At 34.6% G+C, this 17,137-nt stretch overlaps 1 protein-coding gene across 1 annotated transcript in view; it reads left to right on the plus strand.

Moving 5' to 3' along the window:
* Positions 1-17,137, plus strand: part of Parp1 (Poly-(ADP-ribose) polymerase) — a 68,871-nt gene that overhangs the window by 20,605 nt on the left and 31,129 nt on the right. The window contains exons 11-13 of the mRNA XM_089245632.1: positions 2,018-2,163; positions 12,958-12,994; positions 13,130-13,207. Coding sequence (XP_089101758.1) covers positions 2,018-2,163; positions 12,958-12,994; positions 13,130-13,207 — 261 coding nt within the window. The remainder of the gene's footprint in view (positions 1-2,017; positions 2,164-12,957; positions 12,995-13,129; positions 13,208-17,137) is intronic.

Genomic DNA, 17,137 nt, shown 5'->3' on the forward strand with positions numbered 1-17,137 from the left:
GGTGGGGGGCACACCCCTCGAGAGAATCTCCGGATTTCTGGATTTCAAAAGTTGGCACGTCTGTATATACATGTAAATCTTTAACTTACTGTGAAGAAAATTGTTTTATAATTGAGAGGAACATACACGTGAGAGATTGCTGTGTTATGGTTTCTAATTGAGACACAGAAATTAAAAAAAATTGACCTCTTAAATAATAATTTATGATTTTGTTATAAGTTGCATGGTTCCAAATTTTCATTTTAGTCTTAGTTTCAATATGACCGCACCATGAGGGTATATACTAACGTTTTATTGTTTCGTAAAATTGTAATGTGTATAATCTAGCAAAAGGGTAATATCATAGAACATTATCAAATACAGTGTAAACTCAATATCTTTAATCTTGTAGGCATAGAAGAAAGATATTTTCTATGATAAGAGAGGTTTCAAAATTAAATTTTGAGGATTTCTTATGATTTTAATTTTATAGATTTGTTTGAATATAGATTGTTACAGATTACTTGAATTATAAAAAGAATAAATAGGACACATGAATTGATGGAATACAATATCATTTATAAAAAAAATTGAATTTCACCTTTTTCTCCAGTAATGGATTTACGAATCTTTTTTAAAAAAAAAACAACATTCTGCTCTTCTTATTTCTAAGCCCATTAAATTTGTGTGTATTTTTCGCATTTTCATATCATCGATTTAGGATTTCACAATTTTAAACCTGTAACTTTTTTAATTTTTACCTGTAGCTTTGCAAACTGAAATTATTTTTTAAAAGAAAAGGACACTTGTCAAAAGCAACACTTGTCAAAAGCAACACTTGAAAACTGCTCTGTTACTTGAAAAGTTTTTTTCACTAAAACCATGAAAAAAAAATCATGGATTTTGATTAAAACTAATCACCTTTAGTCCTACCGTTGAGAGGAGGAAGATCTTGATTGCAATGAAAGTTTTTTCTCTGTGGTTCAGCTTATTAAAAAAAACCTTTTTAATTTAACAAAGCACTTTCATTACATTTTCAAAAAAATAAGCATGAAAAATACCATAACATGCTTTGCATTTTTATACAAGAAATATACAATTAGAGATGACAAGAGTTTCTAAAAAAAATGCTTGGAGATATTTATGTATAGAAAAGTGCACATCGGTTCAATGCATGAAGTGAAGGAAAATATTTTTATTCAAGTATATTCTATATAGAGGTCCTTGAGATAAGGTGACTTGAGGTATTGCGGTTCAACTGTATTCATTATAAAAATTTTATGCTATTTAGAAAATTCACACCTCCACCAACCTAAAAATGGAAAAACAATCAATGGCAAAGTAAGATAACTGCGATAAGAAGAAAAAATCTGCAACATTTTCATTGATTGATGACAGACAAAATTAAATTTGTAATTTAAGAATTTATCATGCATGTTCTTCAGTTTTACAGGATTTGGTTGATCAGGTTATTACATACTGTATTATATGTATATGTTTATATATGTAACTCATATAAAATATGAGTTACTTGCCCCGGCCCGGCGAATGTCATTCGCCATACAGAGGTATATATTAAATATAACAGGATCATCGCGTATTACCAAGAAATCTTTACGATCTGTCCAGGGAATTCATTAGTCCATGCCTGAACTGGGATTTGAATCCAGACCTGCATAGTTAGAAGCTAGCTCCCTAATCACTGGACTGCCAAGCGGGGTGTCTTTTTTTTTTATATTTACATTTTCCAGAATTGCTTATTTATGCTTCTATGTAAAACATTTCACTGCATTATTCAAATTTTTTTTAGGTTTTGATTTAGTCAAGATTCGAAGTTTTGAAATTTATGCTCATGGTATTTTTACTTGAGATAAATTTTGCTGCTTCTGATTTAGAATAAAAATAAAGAATTGTATTTTGTTCAATTGATTTTTCTTTTAAATATTTTGAATATTGGAAAAAAAGCAAAATTCAATTTTTCTGAAAAGACATAGATGATAGTTAGTCTTTTGTTTTTTACCCCATTTTTTTTCATTAGACAATAAAGAAAAGTATGAAAAGGGTATGCAGATGGCCAAAAAGAATAATGTTACTGTTGTTGCTGAAACGTTTTTGACTGCAGCTAAAACAGGGAAGGCAGCTTATATTCTCAAGAACCATTCAATAAAGCCTTGGGGTGTTGGTGTAAGTATTAAAGTAATGATAGATTGTGTATATAATTGTTAAATGGCTTTGGTATATATTTAATACTAGCAAAAATACCCGGTGCCTCCCAGGTTTTCTTCAATTACTGGGAGGATGAAAAAGTGACAAACCATTATAAAGGAATGAACTATAATACTGGCAACATTAAAGAAGTGACAAACCATTGTAAAGACACATGCATGTCTGAAACACATTGTAAGGGAACCATGGTAAAACTGAAGTAAACATTCCAAAAGTGATTGTTGGGGCCCAAGAACCATTGTTGCCTGATGGTTTTTTGCCCATTTCGGGCATTTGCCCAGCTCTGACAGACTTTTAAAGTAGCCTATAGTTCAATCCTGGTCCTGTTGGTATATGTGCAAAATTTGGCGATCTGTCTTAAAATAGTGATATAAGATACAGTAATTCCTCTATTTACATCCCCTTGGCTTATGTGCCCCACTTTGTGTCGTCATCATCCCATCCGCAATACTCATTTATGAAATCTATATCTTCCCAATATTTTTCTCCAAAAGGAAAATTTTAAAATTATTGAAGAAGTAAAACCCTATTTTATAGACCCAGAAGGAATGAACTAAAATTTATTAAATGCTCCTGAATGAAGGAATGATCTAAAATTCCATTCTTAAATTCTGTGCTGATGAAGTCTCCGACTTTTAATTTTGTTCAATGTTCCTCCGAAAACTGCCATTCCCCTCCCCCCCTCCTATCGACTGGAAAATTGATAAAATTATTCCAATCTACAAATCAGGTGTGCTTTCTGATCCTTCACTTCAGGCAAATAGCAATCACCGTTTGTAAAATCTTCCAACATATTTGCAGCAAAAAGAAATATTCACTTGCATTCCATCAACCTTTTTTCGCCAATACAGCTTTAGATAATCTCTCTCCACTATCTCTCTTCATCCACAACCTTCCAGGAGCCATCAATTAAAACTTACAAACTGATATCATATTCCTGGATTTCTCTAAAGCTTACGATAAAGTTCCCCCATGATGAACTTTTCAAACTTTTTAATCTTGGCCTTAATATATGATTGTTTAAATGTGTTGGGGAGCTGTCCTAAAAATTTTTAAACAGTTTGGCCATTTTAAACATAACTCCTTATCTGCCTCTGTAAAGTCTGTTAGTCCTCAGGGATCGGTCCTCTCCCCTTTATTATTTCTAATTTAAATGAATGACCTTTCCTAAAAGCCTCAATTGCACCACCAGATTCTTTGCATGTGACTGCATAATTTATTGCATCAATAACCACGAGTCCCATCAAGAACTTCAACATAATCTGGCTTTCATCTGACTACTTTACTGCACACCAACTCTGGTAATATATCGCCATATGGCAGTTTCCAAACAGTGGAGTTACACGGGAAATGAAACCACCATATATCTGTGTTCGCCCCAGGCTTGGTGGGTAAAGAACTTATTTTTGATGTTCTTTCCCTGGAATCGAACCCATGGATCTTGATTGCAGCTTTCATGGTGGAAGACAAGCATCTTGCCACTGCACTGCTCAGGCGCTTACATCTGACTGGTGTACATTATGGCAGATGCCTATCAACATTTCATAAACACTTATCGTGAGAGTTTTCCATGAATAATTCCTCTTGAATTCTCATACTCAATGATTGATTAAACTATATCCCAAGTTTCTGAAATTAATACCTTAGCTTACCTACATGGAACAAACATGTTAAGTCTTCCAAAAATGGCTCAACAAACTTTTCTTTGCCGCAATCTTAAACACTCCAGTTGGCATGTCAGACTACTCTGCTACCGAACTTATATATATATATATATATCCCATACTTTTCTACACAGCTGAAGTCTGGGACCCCAACAGCTCCAGTAATATAGACAACTCAAATCCGTCCAAAATAAATCCACCACTGTTGGTCACTATTTGTTTCCATGATCAAACTTAAAAAACAACTTAATCTTCTCCTTTGACTTCTTGATTAACCCTGTTATATAAGATTCTCCATGGTCATCTGAACTTTTGTACTTCTGGTACAAAATTCTTCTGGTACATTCTACATCTCAAATAGATTACCATCCCCATAAAATACAACCTATTTTTCCTTGTATTGACCGCTTTAAATACAGTTTCTTTCCTCATACCATTGGTGACTGGAACAAACTCCCCAGCTCTATTATCAACTTTCCTTCGATCACTACAGTTTTGTATAATATTTGTGTCACATTCAACCTCTATTCTCTGTATAGGCCAACAATATTGTATATATTAATTTATTATAATAAATAAATCTTCTCCAAAATTGTTCTTTTTCAATTCAGGCTTGGTTTGAACAAAATTTGAAAGCTTTTCATGTCACATTATTTAAAAGAAATTAATCTTTGAGCAGATTATAATTCTATGAAATTCCCCTGTGATAGTGTTTTCTGGGGTGTTATAGCCCAGATTTATAAGATACTCACCTGAAGCATGTTTAGAGTGTTTCAAGTTTGATACCCGATTTGTTCTTATCTGAAACTTTCCTGACACAGAAGTACAACAGATATGGGGGCAACGAGGCCGCAGAAGAAGATTGCTACCACAGGGAGTCCCATATCAAGGGGTTAGCACACCAACCCCTCTGAGTATAACAAGGAAAAATTTTGAACGCTATTGTTCGGAACCTGCAATAAATTTCAAGTCCAGTCTTATACGAAGGCCATAACAGAAAAAAAAATATCCTATGAGGTGGATGAAAAAAGATTCCCATAAAAAATATGGATGTTGAATGTGTGTGTCGATCTAAACCATTGTTACCCAACCTTTTTTGTCCCATCGCCCCCTTTAGAATTTTTCTCCCATCACCCCCAACGCAATCTAACCTATAGAATCCTATGTTATACCCGTAGCTTCTACTGCCACCCTGAAACATTCCATTGCTCCCCGGGGGGCGTTAATGCCCACGTTGGGAATCATTGATCTAAACTATATCAAACGTACAGCAACCCTATAAGAGCAACAGAAAACCAACAATTATTATAAAATATAAATATACATACTGCCCTATTAATTACCCCTTGTGTGCAGAAAATGGACATAGTGGGACAAAAACATTCAGTTATAAGGAAAGTGGAGTAAGGACTTCGTGAGTCGTCCCTATGCGACCACATCACACTCTTTTGGAGCGAAGCGGGCAAAACATTTCCTGAACGTGTGTTAATACAGTGGGGCAATTCCAAATAAGAGACCTATACATTCCATTTTTTTCACTTTTCGACCAATAATTATGCATTATTGATTGGAAATTTTTTAATAAAAATGAATAATTTCGTACAAGAAAAATACCTTGTTTTATAAGCTAAAGAAGAACTATTTTTTTAAATGGACAACATACATTTCTAATATTATGTTTTGCATTTTGGTAAAGGCTTTCACTTTGAAAATTCGTAGCAGTGAATATTTGCGTGAATTAACTGCTCACAAAGAACTTTCAATGCAAGAAATGAAATAAACATTAGAGAAAAAAAGGTTTTTAATATTTTTTTCCAACATTATATATACAACAATGTACACATTTTTTACAACAAAGTTTTTTCTAATAAACAATTTACAAACAGGTCCACAGAGCATGATTCGAAATATTAAACTCACAATTCACAAGAGCACTTATATGTTCTCTATCAAATAATTACTTGGTTACAATGCAAACCTTGTCCAGTATTTTATACAAACTCTAAATTTGAAGTGATTTTTTTCCCCCTCAAACATATGCAATGTTCACAGCATATAAGAAATTCTTTAACATTTTCATTAGCTATATTTTCATCATGACTCTACAAATGTCATGTTTTCTCACATTGCAAGGGTGCCAGAAACTAACACCTCTTCCTCTAATTAAGACTTCGTAATATTATATATATAACTCAGCAGTAATCAACACATTAAGGAAGATGCCCAAGTGGTAGCCCAAAACTTCAATAAAAGATATTTTTATTTCACAGGCAATACATTAGAATTTAAAGGAACTATCCAAAAAAACTTTGCATTAAACTGGCATTTTCACAATTATGCAGTCAGAGCTCAAGGGAGATCAGAGGTGCCAACATGAAGATAACATGGAATTGTGTATTGGAATCGTTGTGGAGTTGACGTGGAAGAACGTGCAAGTCACAAAAATCAAATCTTACAGGACAATAAAAAGTCTTACAAAGGCACACCAGAAATAGAAAAGTTTAGGACCTTTGTTTCATTGATTTACACGGGATAATTTTAGTTCTTTATCAGTTTTTTTAATACATGTAATTTTTAATGAAGCATATTTTGTCAATTTTCCTATCATGAAAATTCTTACCCAAATAGTAATGAGCAATTTATACACGATTTCAAAAAATATTTATGAAGTGTAAAATTCATGTGAAATTAATTGGTTATTTTGAATTATCTGCATTAAACAAAAATTGAATGTGAAATGAAAACTACATGAGTTTAATTTTACAGTTGTATATTAAAAATCAATGCATCTTTTAATATAAAACCATGTGCACTTAATTATGAAACTGAAGTTTCCATCTTCCTTTAATTTTCCCCCATTGGTTGGTGCAGTTATAGGCAGAACATGGTATCACCATTTGTGTAAGGGCAGATGGACAACTATACTAATGAAATAATATGAAAACAACTGAAAAGAATACTCAAGATGGAAGTTTTCCCATATTTTAGATGCTGAAACTGGCAATGTTTTGCCCGTCTTGCCCACTTTTGTATTCCTCTGCATCAGCTTGCTCACATCTTTGTTATTGTATAGGGAGTCATCACTCCAGTTTCCTTTTAACTCAGTGGACAAAAATGATAAAATGATTGTTTTGCTCATGAGTTTCCTTTGTTGTGTGAAAGCATTGATTGTTTTGTGACATACTTCAGATTTTGGTATATTCTGGTTTGGGACGCATTGTATTGAATTTATTTGTTGCCCCTGTTGTTGCTGAACTGGGAGGGCTGTAACTAGAATTTTCACAGCCCGGGGCAAACATGATTCAGCTCCCCCCCCCCCCAAAAACATTAAAATTTGATAATTTTGTAACTGTTTCTTTGTTCCCAGCTAAAACTGCACCCCCCCCCAAATTTATTTTTCCTGGGCAGTTGTCCTCCCCCATCTAGTTTCGGCCCTTTAGAAGGTAACCATAACTTTAAAGATAATTTTTAATGCATCTCTTGATCTCGCATCTTTGATGTTTGAATAAGTATCTACTATATTTATGTGTATGTGTACGCGCGCAACGTTTAAGGGTTATTTTTGAAAATTAATGGTTGCACAACCCTTTGACAAGACCCACCACTGTTAATGACCCACTGCAATTGATATAAATTAGTACATGTTATACTTCCGCAGTTAAAAATAATTAGTATTCCCATCTTTTTAAATAGAAGTGAGTTTTCCTATTCAAAATATTTGTATATATTATAGTAATCATGTTAAATCTATCAGATTGTTTGATCAAAAAATTTCTTGTAAAACATCTCGGGGTATTGCATATATTCATCAGCTGTAGGTAGCTTTTGGATGTATTTTTAGCACATCATACCCAGACATCAAAAAGCCTTCTGATGACTGTGAATATTTGAGGTCCATTTCACAGACAGATACGGGGCTAACAGATTAAACAATTTGATAATTTCCTTGTTTATTTGTTTCCACTTGAAATATGTGTGTGTAATTGATATACGTTTGATATGAATCATAGTCCTTTATCGACATGCGTTATAATGAAGTGAATGCTGATTTGTTGGGAAGTATCCAAAAGTGTTAATTTCCTATCATAAATTAGCAATTTTATTTTGGGTATAAATTTTTCCCATGTGATATGAGTCTTCTGTTGTAATTTTGTAATTTCTCTGATTACTATGTTGTTTTTAATAATTTATTCAAGAATTTCAATTGAAATTCGTGTATGTCCAAATTTTACCACTTTTTAATTTGAAATTGCTGTTCCCATATGTAGTGAATGGAATGGAAGAAATTGATTATAATATTGCTGTTCTACGAGTGTAAAACTGTTTTGTAAAAAAGTAAAAAAAAAACGTTATCTACAGCATTCGCTTTCAACTTCTGCAACTTGCAGAGCTCTTTTTTGGGATTAATTTCTATGATGAAGCTTTTTTTTTTTTGGCCTCTTTTTTTAAATTTACTGAATTTTTATCATTTTTCTGCATTCCTGGGGAGTGCACACAGAGCATGGGGTGAAATCTTCTGCTCTATATTATAATTAAATATCAATAAAAGCACAATGAATGATAAGCTATAACTTTTATAAGTTATCAAGTGCATATACTGTATTCTTCATTCCTCTAAATCAGTCATCTTCAGCCTATTGCTCATGAACACCATGATGCTTTTGAAAGCATCAAGAGTGCTCAATACTTGTGTCTGATTTCATGCTCGCGAGCACTTGATCAATTAAACACAGTGTGAAAACTTCATCCAAGGATTGCAATTATGCAGGTTTCAAGCATACTCAGGTCAAAGTTGCTGAAAGGGTGCTCTTTTTGATGATTGACACAGGTAGTGCTCGTGACCCAACAAAGTTTGAAGACCTATGCTCTAAATCATTGATGTACATACTCTAGCTTGCAAGCCAATTCGGGCCTTTCTAATTTCTAGTTAATTAACGTTTAAGGGCTGTAAATCAAAATATGATATAAAATATTAAGTCGAATGTAGTAATAAAAATATGAAAGTCATTGTAAAAATATTAATATCGATTACTGATACTATAGATAAAGACTTCTGCACAGATTCTAAATATTTAAATTGATTTCACCCCACAAGAGTAATCCTGATTAAAATATGGCTCACAGGCAAGAAAGTTGTGCACCTATGCAGATAGTTGTCTATGGTAATTGAATTAACACTTGAAATGCATGTAATGGATATCCAGTTGCTTGTTTAATTTACAAAAGGGGTTTTGAGACCTGAAAGAAAGTAAGGAACTTATTATATATTGTTAAGCAAGTTCAATGCTACATAGATTTTTATATCTAGATGGCCAGGTTAAAAGGTGAGTCAATTTGAATTGTGATTTGATATTCTGATATTTCATTACAGTGAAGTCTCTGTATAATGCAGCTGCTTTGTTCCATTTAAAGATTTGTTACACAAAAAATTCAGTGTATAGTTGATTAACAAAAATGTGAACATTTTAGTAAAACTTTAATTATATTGAAGTTCATTATGTAAAGAGTTATCTACTCAACTGCTTTAAGTTCTTGAGCCTTCCTATGAAAGAGGATTCAGGTACTGGTTATTGAAAGATTTATGTTGTATTACACTCCTTTTGTGCTTCTGAGAATAGCGCAAGTCATATATTAAGGACTTTGGGAAAAATATATTTTATTGAACATTTTAGGAATGGGTCGATTGTTCCAGAAAGTAAGCATGACAGTCAAATTGCACATATGTTCCAAAACTTTCTCCAACTTTAAACTCAACATTTTGTTCTTTGCAATTGACATTTTGATGGACATGCTTTGTAGGGAGTGCAACTGATCCTTGTCTGCTCATGGTATACTTTTCTTTTGATGAAATCAATTTTTGAAAAGGGAGAAAAACTATGATAATTTCAGCCTCTATAATAGTATAATGAAAGAATGACCACACACAAGTGGTCAGCATTGTAGTTTCAAATGAATATTAGTTTCAGATCCTAGTTCGAACATAAATAATTATTTGTTTTGAAACAACTTTTAGCTGTAGAGATGTTAGTTTAGTGAGCTTACAGGCAGACAAATGGAAAACTTAAATAAACCCATGGTGCAAAAAAGTCAAGATTGTATAGGCTGGCTGTCGTCTCAGTTTAGTGAATCAATTTTTTTTTTCTATTTTGCCAATCTGTTTAAATCCCAACTAGGGCAGGAAGTCTAAGCATGGCATAGCAGTGATATTTGCGAAGACATTTAGAATTAGTTTTAAAATGTTCAGCTTGTCTAATTAACACTTTCACAAAATGATCAAAGAGATAAAAATATTTTTCATCTAATTCTATCACAAATGACATCAATATATAGATACAGGTTGTTTTAAAACTTTATCGCCAAAATGAGAGATATGGTAGTAGATGTCAAGACTAATAATTTTTTGCAATAGAATCCAGAGTCGTACTCTTTATTGGGGGATACATGTTTTACCCCTATTTCAGAAGTTGCCAAAATATGGTTATCTTGCATGCATAATGAGGAGTGACAGGAATTTTTTCCTTTAAGTCACAGGCAATTGTTGAGAAAATTGTCTTTTTTTCTCTTTAGGGGTATTGTGTGTGGGGAAAATATTCCCCCCCCCCAAACTCCTTACTTCATGTTCTTTATTTTCTTCTCCCTTGTTTTGGTACTAGTAGTTTGAATTGCATATTAACATTCGCTAAATACAACCTCTGACAAAGTTCGGTGAATGAAGTCAGAACGGCCGATCTGGGAACACTGGCGAAGCAAAACGCTGCACATGCGTAGCGGCAGGTGTTGACCATCTGCCGCCACCGTTGTTCAGTTGAGCGTCGTTTGTGTTCCGTGAAAGACTTGTTTTACAAAGTGCTTGTCTAGTACGTTGGTTCTTAACTGAGAACAGGAAAATGAACAAACAAAAGATCAATTCAAAGTTTTGTTTTAAGCTTGGCAAGACACCGAAAGAAACTCATGCGATGCTTGTACATGTTTATGAAGATCAAGCACTGTCCATGAAGTGTGTGTACGAGTGGGTCGCCCATTTTAGAGAAGGCCGGGAAAGTGTTTCTGATAACCCCTGTAGCGGAAGACCAGAGACCTCCGTCAGTGACAAAAACATTGAGAAAGTGATGAAGGTACATTGAAATTTTGACCCGTTTCATGAAACGTCTACGCAGGGTACGACCTCAGTATGCACAACAAGGTTCATGGTTTCTTGTTCACGACAATGCTCGCCCTCACACAGCCAATGTCATCAAACAGTTCCTGGCAAAAAAGGGGGTGGTGCAAATTGAACATCCGTCATACTCGCCAGATTTCAATCCTCCAGACTTCTTCCTATTCCCACGACTCAAACTCGCTTTGAAAGCAAAGAGATTTGACGATATTCCTGACATCCAACAAAACGTGACGAGGCTTTTGAACTCCATCCCAAAAGAAGACTTCTTGCAAAGTTTCCAGGACATGTATAGGAGATCTCAGCGGTGCATAGTAATGGGAGGTGACTATTTTGACAGTAAAGTAACTTTCATTAACATTTCATCTACGTTAATGTTACAGGACTATTCACCGAACTTTATTGTCGGGTTGTATAAGTCATTTGTGACTATAGGTTCCATTGCAAATTTTTTTTGTCTTCATGGTGTACCTTTCACATTTCGGCAGTCAAGTTCTGGGACACCCTGCATATAATTATATTGTGTGTACTGCTTTTATGAATGTGCTCAATAATCATGATATTGGTGTGAAATTGCAATCTGTGGTATCACATAGCTGCCAAGTCACCTGGATTTCCGAGGAGGCTTCCGAATTTCCTACTGCTCCAAAGTTCTTTTTATCTCTTGAATTTCAACCATGATTGTAAAAAAAAATTCCTACTTTTGGGGAAAAATTATTCTCAAAGCAGCTGCTTGAAATGACATTTTATTCTGAAAATGACTTCATAAGCATAATATAAATTGTCATGACTGTATCAAAAAACAAACTACGTTTTGTTTTTTTCAAATGTCATTTTTGGGGGGGGGGAGGGGAAATTCACTAAACAGCCATCGCCTGTTTCTGCCTCTCTACATCAGAAATTGAGAAGAGATGCCTTCTATCTACTTTGAACATGTGTCCTGTTTTGGGCCTGGTGGCGATTTTTTTTGTTGGTCAGATGTTCACGATCTTGTGGCGTGATTTTCAGGATAGGTCCAAGGTAACTAAAATTGCATATTCTGCTGAGCGAACCATCAATATGTAAATAATTCAAGATACAATTAACAAACTATGAATTTATTGAATATACGACTCGCGAGCTGCGTTGTTGTCAATTTGGTCGTTATGATACTGAGTTGTGTGTGAGCAGCCGTCACTTCCGGTGATGGCTGCTCTCCATTGGTATGCTGCTGTCATCTAGTGGCCTCAACAGATGTGATTTCAGAGTATTGATGACAAGTAATTCAATCTGAGGGTCAGGGTCTTGTCTGGTCTCCAGGTAATTCAATCTACTGGTTGGTAATGATTGTTGTCTTGGCACGAATCATGATGTCTTGCACGGTGCCAGTTTTTACATAGAGGAAAAATCACTATTGTTTTATAAAAATTACTTTTTTATATTGATTTTTGCTTAGAATTTAGATCTGCATGAAAACCTCCCAAATTCTCATTTTTCAAAGTTGGCAGCTATGGTATAGTTTGAAATTTTATACATACTGTATTTTAACATGTATGAGGGGAACCCTTTTGTATTTGAACCCACAAATTTTTTGGGCTTAAAATTTGGAAAAGTTGAAAATGTGTCTAAATTTCACTATTCATGTATAAGAAACCCCCATATATATTTTTTCGGACCCAATTTTTGGCAAAAAGTAGTTCCTTATTCACGTTAAAATATGGTATATGATTGTAGTCATGAATTTGTAGTTCAGTCTCCTGGCTTCTGAAAAATAGTTTGTATATTTGAATTATTGTTTCAAGACTAAACTTCAACACAATTTATTTGCAGAAAATGCTTTATTATGAGTTTTTTGATATTGTCTTAATAATTAAAGTTGCATGCAGATCTGTATGGATGATTTCTGGATACATTTTATTTTTTGGGTCACATTCGTAATTACTTTTTTTCTAGATTTTGCAGGATGATGCAAGTACTTCAGGAACATCTAGTAAGTTTGTTAATATATTAAACATGTTTCTACAAGTAATATATAGTTTCAGACCAGTGGTTATTATATGAAGATACGTCTAATGTGAGTTTGTTTTCCCTCAATTTTTAGTGGTTTTTTTTTTAATCTGTTTAGAGTCAGGAAGTTCAAAAAGTGGCCAAAAAACAAAGAAAATTGTTGTCCAGGGTGTGGCTGAACCTGATCCTGATTCAGGTGAATTTTCGATTGGATAAAATAAATTTATTTTGCAATTATTTGAAGTTCAACTTTTGAATGTATTGTGAAACATTAAGAATTTGCTTTCTGCAAAATTGAATTGGTTATTCATAAGTTATGTATGTCTTCCAATTTAACGTGTAGTGAAACCAATGCTGTCTTAAGGCATGGGCCCATCCAGGCACCTCAAGATAGGGGGGGGGGGGGCTCACTTAAATGTAATCTGGTTGAAATTTTCGAAAATTTGCCTGGTAGGGCCTCAGAAAAATCACTTGGCTCTGGGACTCATGATGCTTTTAAGACGGCCCAGAGTGAAACTTGTTGAATAAACTTTCATAGTACTGTATTAGTGATCCTCTTGTTGATAAGCCAATACAAACAGGGTTGGGTTTTTGACATAACATATGTCAAAAAATGTTTTGAGCTATCAAAAACTGTTATAAAACCTACAAGAATGCTTTGGGATAATGTAAAAACAATAGGTGTATAACAAGATAAGAAATTTTTTTGCATATTACAATGTTTTTTTTTAAACACTATCTTTTTTATCACATAATATATATATAATTTTATGGTTCATTTTATCAACTACTGATTACCTGTTCAATTTCGCAAGCAAAATAGAGCTGTTTATTGAAAATATATGTGATATTGGATCAATGTTAGCTTTTTGACTTCAGAAACTAACTCGGTATTAAAACTGACAAAAACTTATTGTCAGTGTTGTTAAATAGTTTTTTTCATCTGATATGTTAAATAACAAAAAAAAACCATTTTATAGAGATAAAAGATTTTAAAGAGATATGTGCAAGTACATACCATATGCTAGTCCCCCACAAGTAGGACTAGCATATCGTATGTACACTGCTCAAAACAATTAGGGGAGCACATGGTTTTAACAAAATTACGCAAAGATGTATACAGATAAGTAACATAAAATGAATCATCCATAATTTAAAGCCTAGCAGGAAACGGAAGAAGAAAACTTCATATGCAAATCAAAGTTCATGACGTCAAAAACCAGAAAAAGAAGATAAGGGCAGAAATCGGGATGTTGCAGAAACGTCTGTTTTACTGCCGTAACTGTGAAATTCGATTGCGCAGTATTTTTTTTTTGAGACAAGGTGACTTGAGGATGTCTCAACAACGTGATTTACCGGAATCCATGGCATGGCGTGTTATAGGCAGACTGGAATCCGGGCAAACACAACGTAGTGTCGCGGACGCTGTTGGAGTCGCAAGAAGTGTTGTTGCAAGGCTGTGGAATCGATTCCAAGAAACAGGAAATGTTAGACGTCGACCAGGGCAAGGTCGGCCACGCGCCACTACAGCAACTGATGACCTGTATGTACGGTTAACAGCCCGTCAAAACAGAACAGGGAATGCTATGCAGCTGCAAAGACGGTTGCTCTTGGCAACAGGACGGAGGGTGTCCAGCCAAACAGTACGTAATCGGCTTCATGAGGGAGGGCTTTATGCACGTAGACCAATGGTCTGCATTCCGTTGACCCCACGCCACCCTGCGGCCCGAAGAAGATGGGCTGCTGAACATCGAGATTGGGAGCAACATGATTGGAGCCAAGTGCTGTTTACAGACGAGTCCCGATTCAGTCTGGAGTGTGACACCCGACGTGTTCTGGTATGGAGGGACAGGGGCACTCGAAATAACCCCGCATTCGTTCGTGAAAGGTCACAATACAGATGAACTGGTTGGATGGTATGGGGTGGAATCAGCATAGGCGGACGTACAGACCTGCATATCATTCGGAATGGCACTTTGACGGCCCGAAGGTATGCAGACGAGATACTGCGACCTCATGTCATCCCTTACGCTGGAGCCATTGGAGATTCCTTTGTTTTCTAGGATGATAATGCCCGACCGCATAGAGCTCGTCCGGTGGAGAATATGCTTGAAGCTGAAACAATACAGCGTATTTGTTTTTACATGCATTTCTTTTTACATGCTCGGATGATGCATTGCTGCGCGACCAAGGCCGCCTGTTACTGTCCGAGACTTGCAGATTGCACTTCTTGAGGAGTGGAACAGTATTCCCCAAAGTCTGATCGATAACCTCATCGCATCCATGGCAAACAGGTGTGCAGCAGTCTTAGCTGTTCGAGGAGACCACACACCCTATTAAAACTCATGCATCATGTCTAAACAGTACTTTTTATCATTTACATGTAACCAAATTGTTGCCCTAAATCATCTTTTCATGTTTTTTCCATGTTTTCAAAGAATTAAAGCTTAATTCCAAATTTTTTTACGTCTTTTTTCTGTATTGCGCATTGATACGCGTGTACTATCCATTGTATGCCAATACGTGGCTGTCTCGCACGGTTTTCTTCACTTTTTTTGCTTGCTCCCCTAATTGTTTTGAGCATTGTACTTGCACCTTCTGCATCTATTTAATATATTTTATATATTTTTGTATTGACTGCAACTCCAACTTGACAAAAAGCATATGTTTGGCTTTTTTTTTGCTAGGAAATGCTCTCAGAAACATTCTGTGTCAAGCCAATGTCAGGGTGTTCCCCCTGATGAGAGCCCTAGACATTAGCTATGACTTTTTAATTTTTTAATTCTTTGATTTCTTTTTGAAAGTTTTGTATTTTTTGAGTTCATAAAAGTTCATATTTTTTGCTTTCTAGTTCAAATAGTTAATTTGTTTTCTGTTTTCATATAAAAAATTGATATTTTAACTATGTATAATTCAAAGAGTGTGAAAGAAATGAAAAATACAATAAATGGAACAATGAGGAGGTCGTTCTCAAGGGGGATCCCCCTCCCCACATTGTCCCAAGAAACAAAAATGTTTCTGATGATGGTAAGCCAAAGAAAGGCATAGAATTCCCATCAGTGCCTCCGACATTTTTGCAAAAACAAGCTTTACAAGTTGAAAAAGACAAATATTAGAAAATACAAAAATTAAAAAAAACCAGAAAGACACACACACCATGAAAAATATATTAATTCAACTCTTTAATAGTAATGTCATAAATTGTGAGCCACATGGTGTCAACTAGCAAGTCGAAAACGTGGATGAAGTTTAAAACCCATAAAGGAAGACAGATAACCATTGCTACTCAAGACATTTAAGAAGTCAGAAAATGCTTTAAAAAATCATTTACATTATTTCATGTTTTGTTTAATTCTTGATAGTTGTCCAAAAAATATATTTTTCATAATTCTAATAATATTAGAATTGAAATTAGATGAAAAATTGACTTTAAATTTGAATTCTTTTCTTTTATCAAAAATTCCAATAAAAGCAATGCTATTAGACAAACAAATTTTAAGAAAATCCACTGAAAAGGAGGGGGGAGTCATGATTTGTTCTCTTGAGCGTCAAGTCCGTAGGATAAATATCACCACTTAATTCCAGAAAATTCTCAAAAAATGTATGCTATATATACAGGGTGATCAGCGAATAAGCCCTTATTTCAAAATTAAATATCTCTACAACAAAGATCAATAGAATTATGCAGTAAACGGTACGCTTATTAGCAAAACTGTACAGAAATTTAGAAAATTTAGTTTTTTTAAAATTTAAAAAAAAACAAACGAAACTGGAGATTTTGGGGTTCCGAAAATCCTCATTTGTGTGAAGAGAAGCCACTGCATTCGCCTAAACTTACTGCATGGGCTGCGGTATGCGCCAGAGGCATTATCTGCCCCTTCTTATTATACGATTACTACTGAACGTTACGTTACAATTTTGGATTCTTGCATACCACAGCCCATGCAGTAACTTTAGGCGAATGCAGTGGTTTCTCTTCACACAAATGAGGATTTTCAGAACCCCAAAATCTCCAGTTTTGTTTTTTTTTAATTTAAAAAAATTTTAAAAAAACCAAATTTTTGAAATTTCTGTACAACATTCTTACAGTTTTGCTAATAAACGTACCGTTTACCGCATATTATAT

This window comes from Pholcus phalangioides, unplaced genomic scaffold, assembly GCF_987345545.1.
Source record: "Pholcus phalangioides strain wild (caught in Gottingen) unplaced genomic scaffold, Ppha-v1.0 ptg000016l_1, whole genome shotgun sequence".
Classification (NCBI taxonomy): Eukaryota; Metazoa; Arthropoda; class Arachnida; order Araneae; family Pholcidae; genus Pholcus; species Pholcus phalangioides.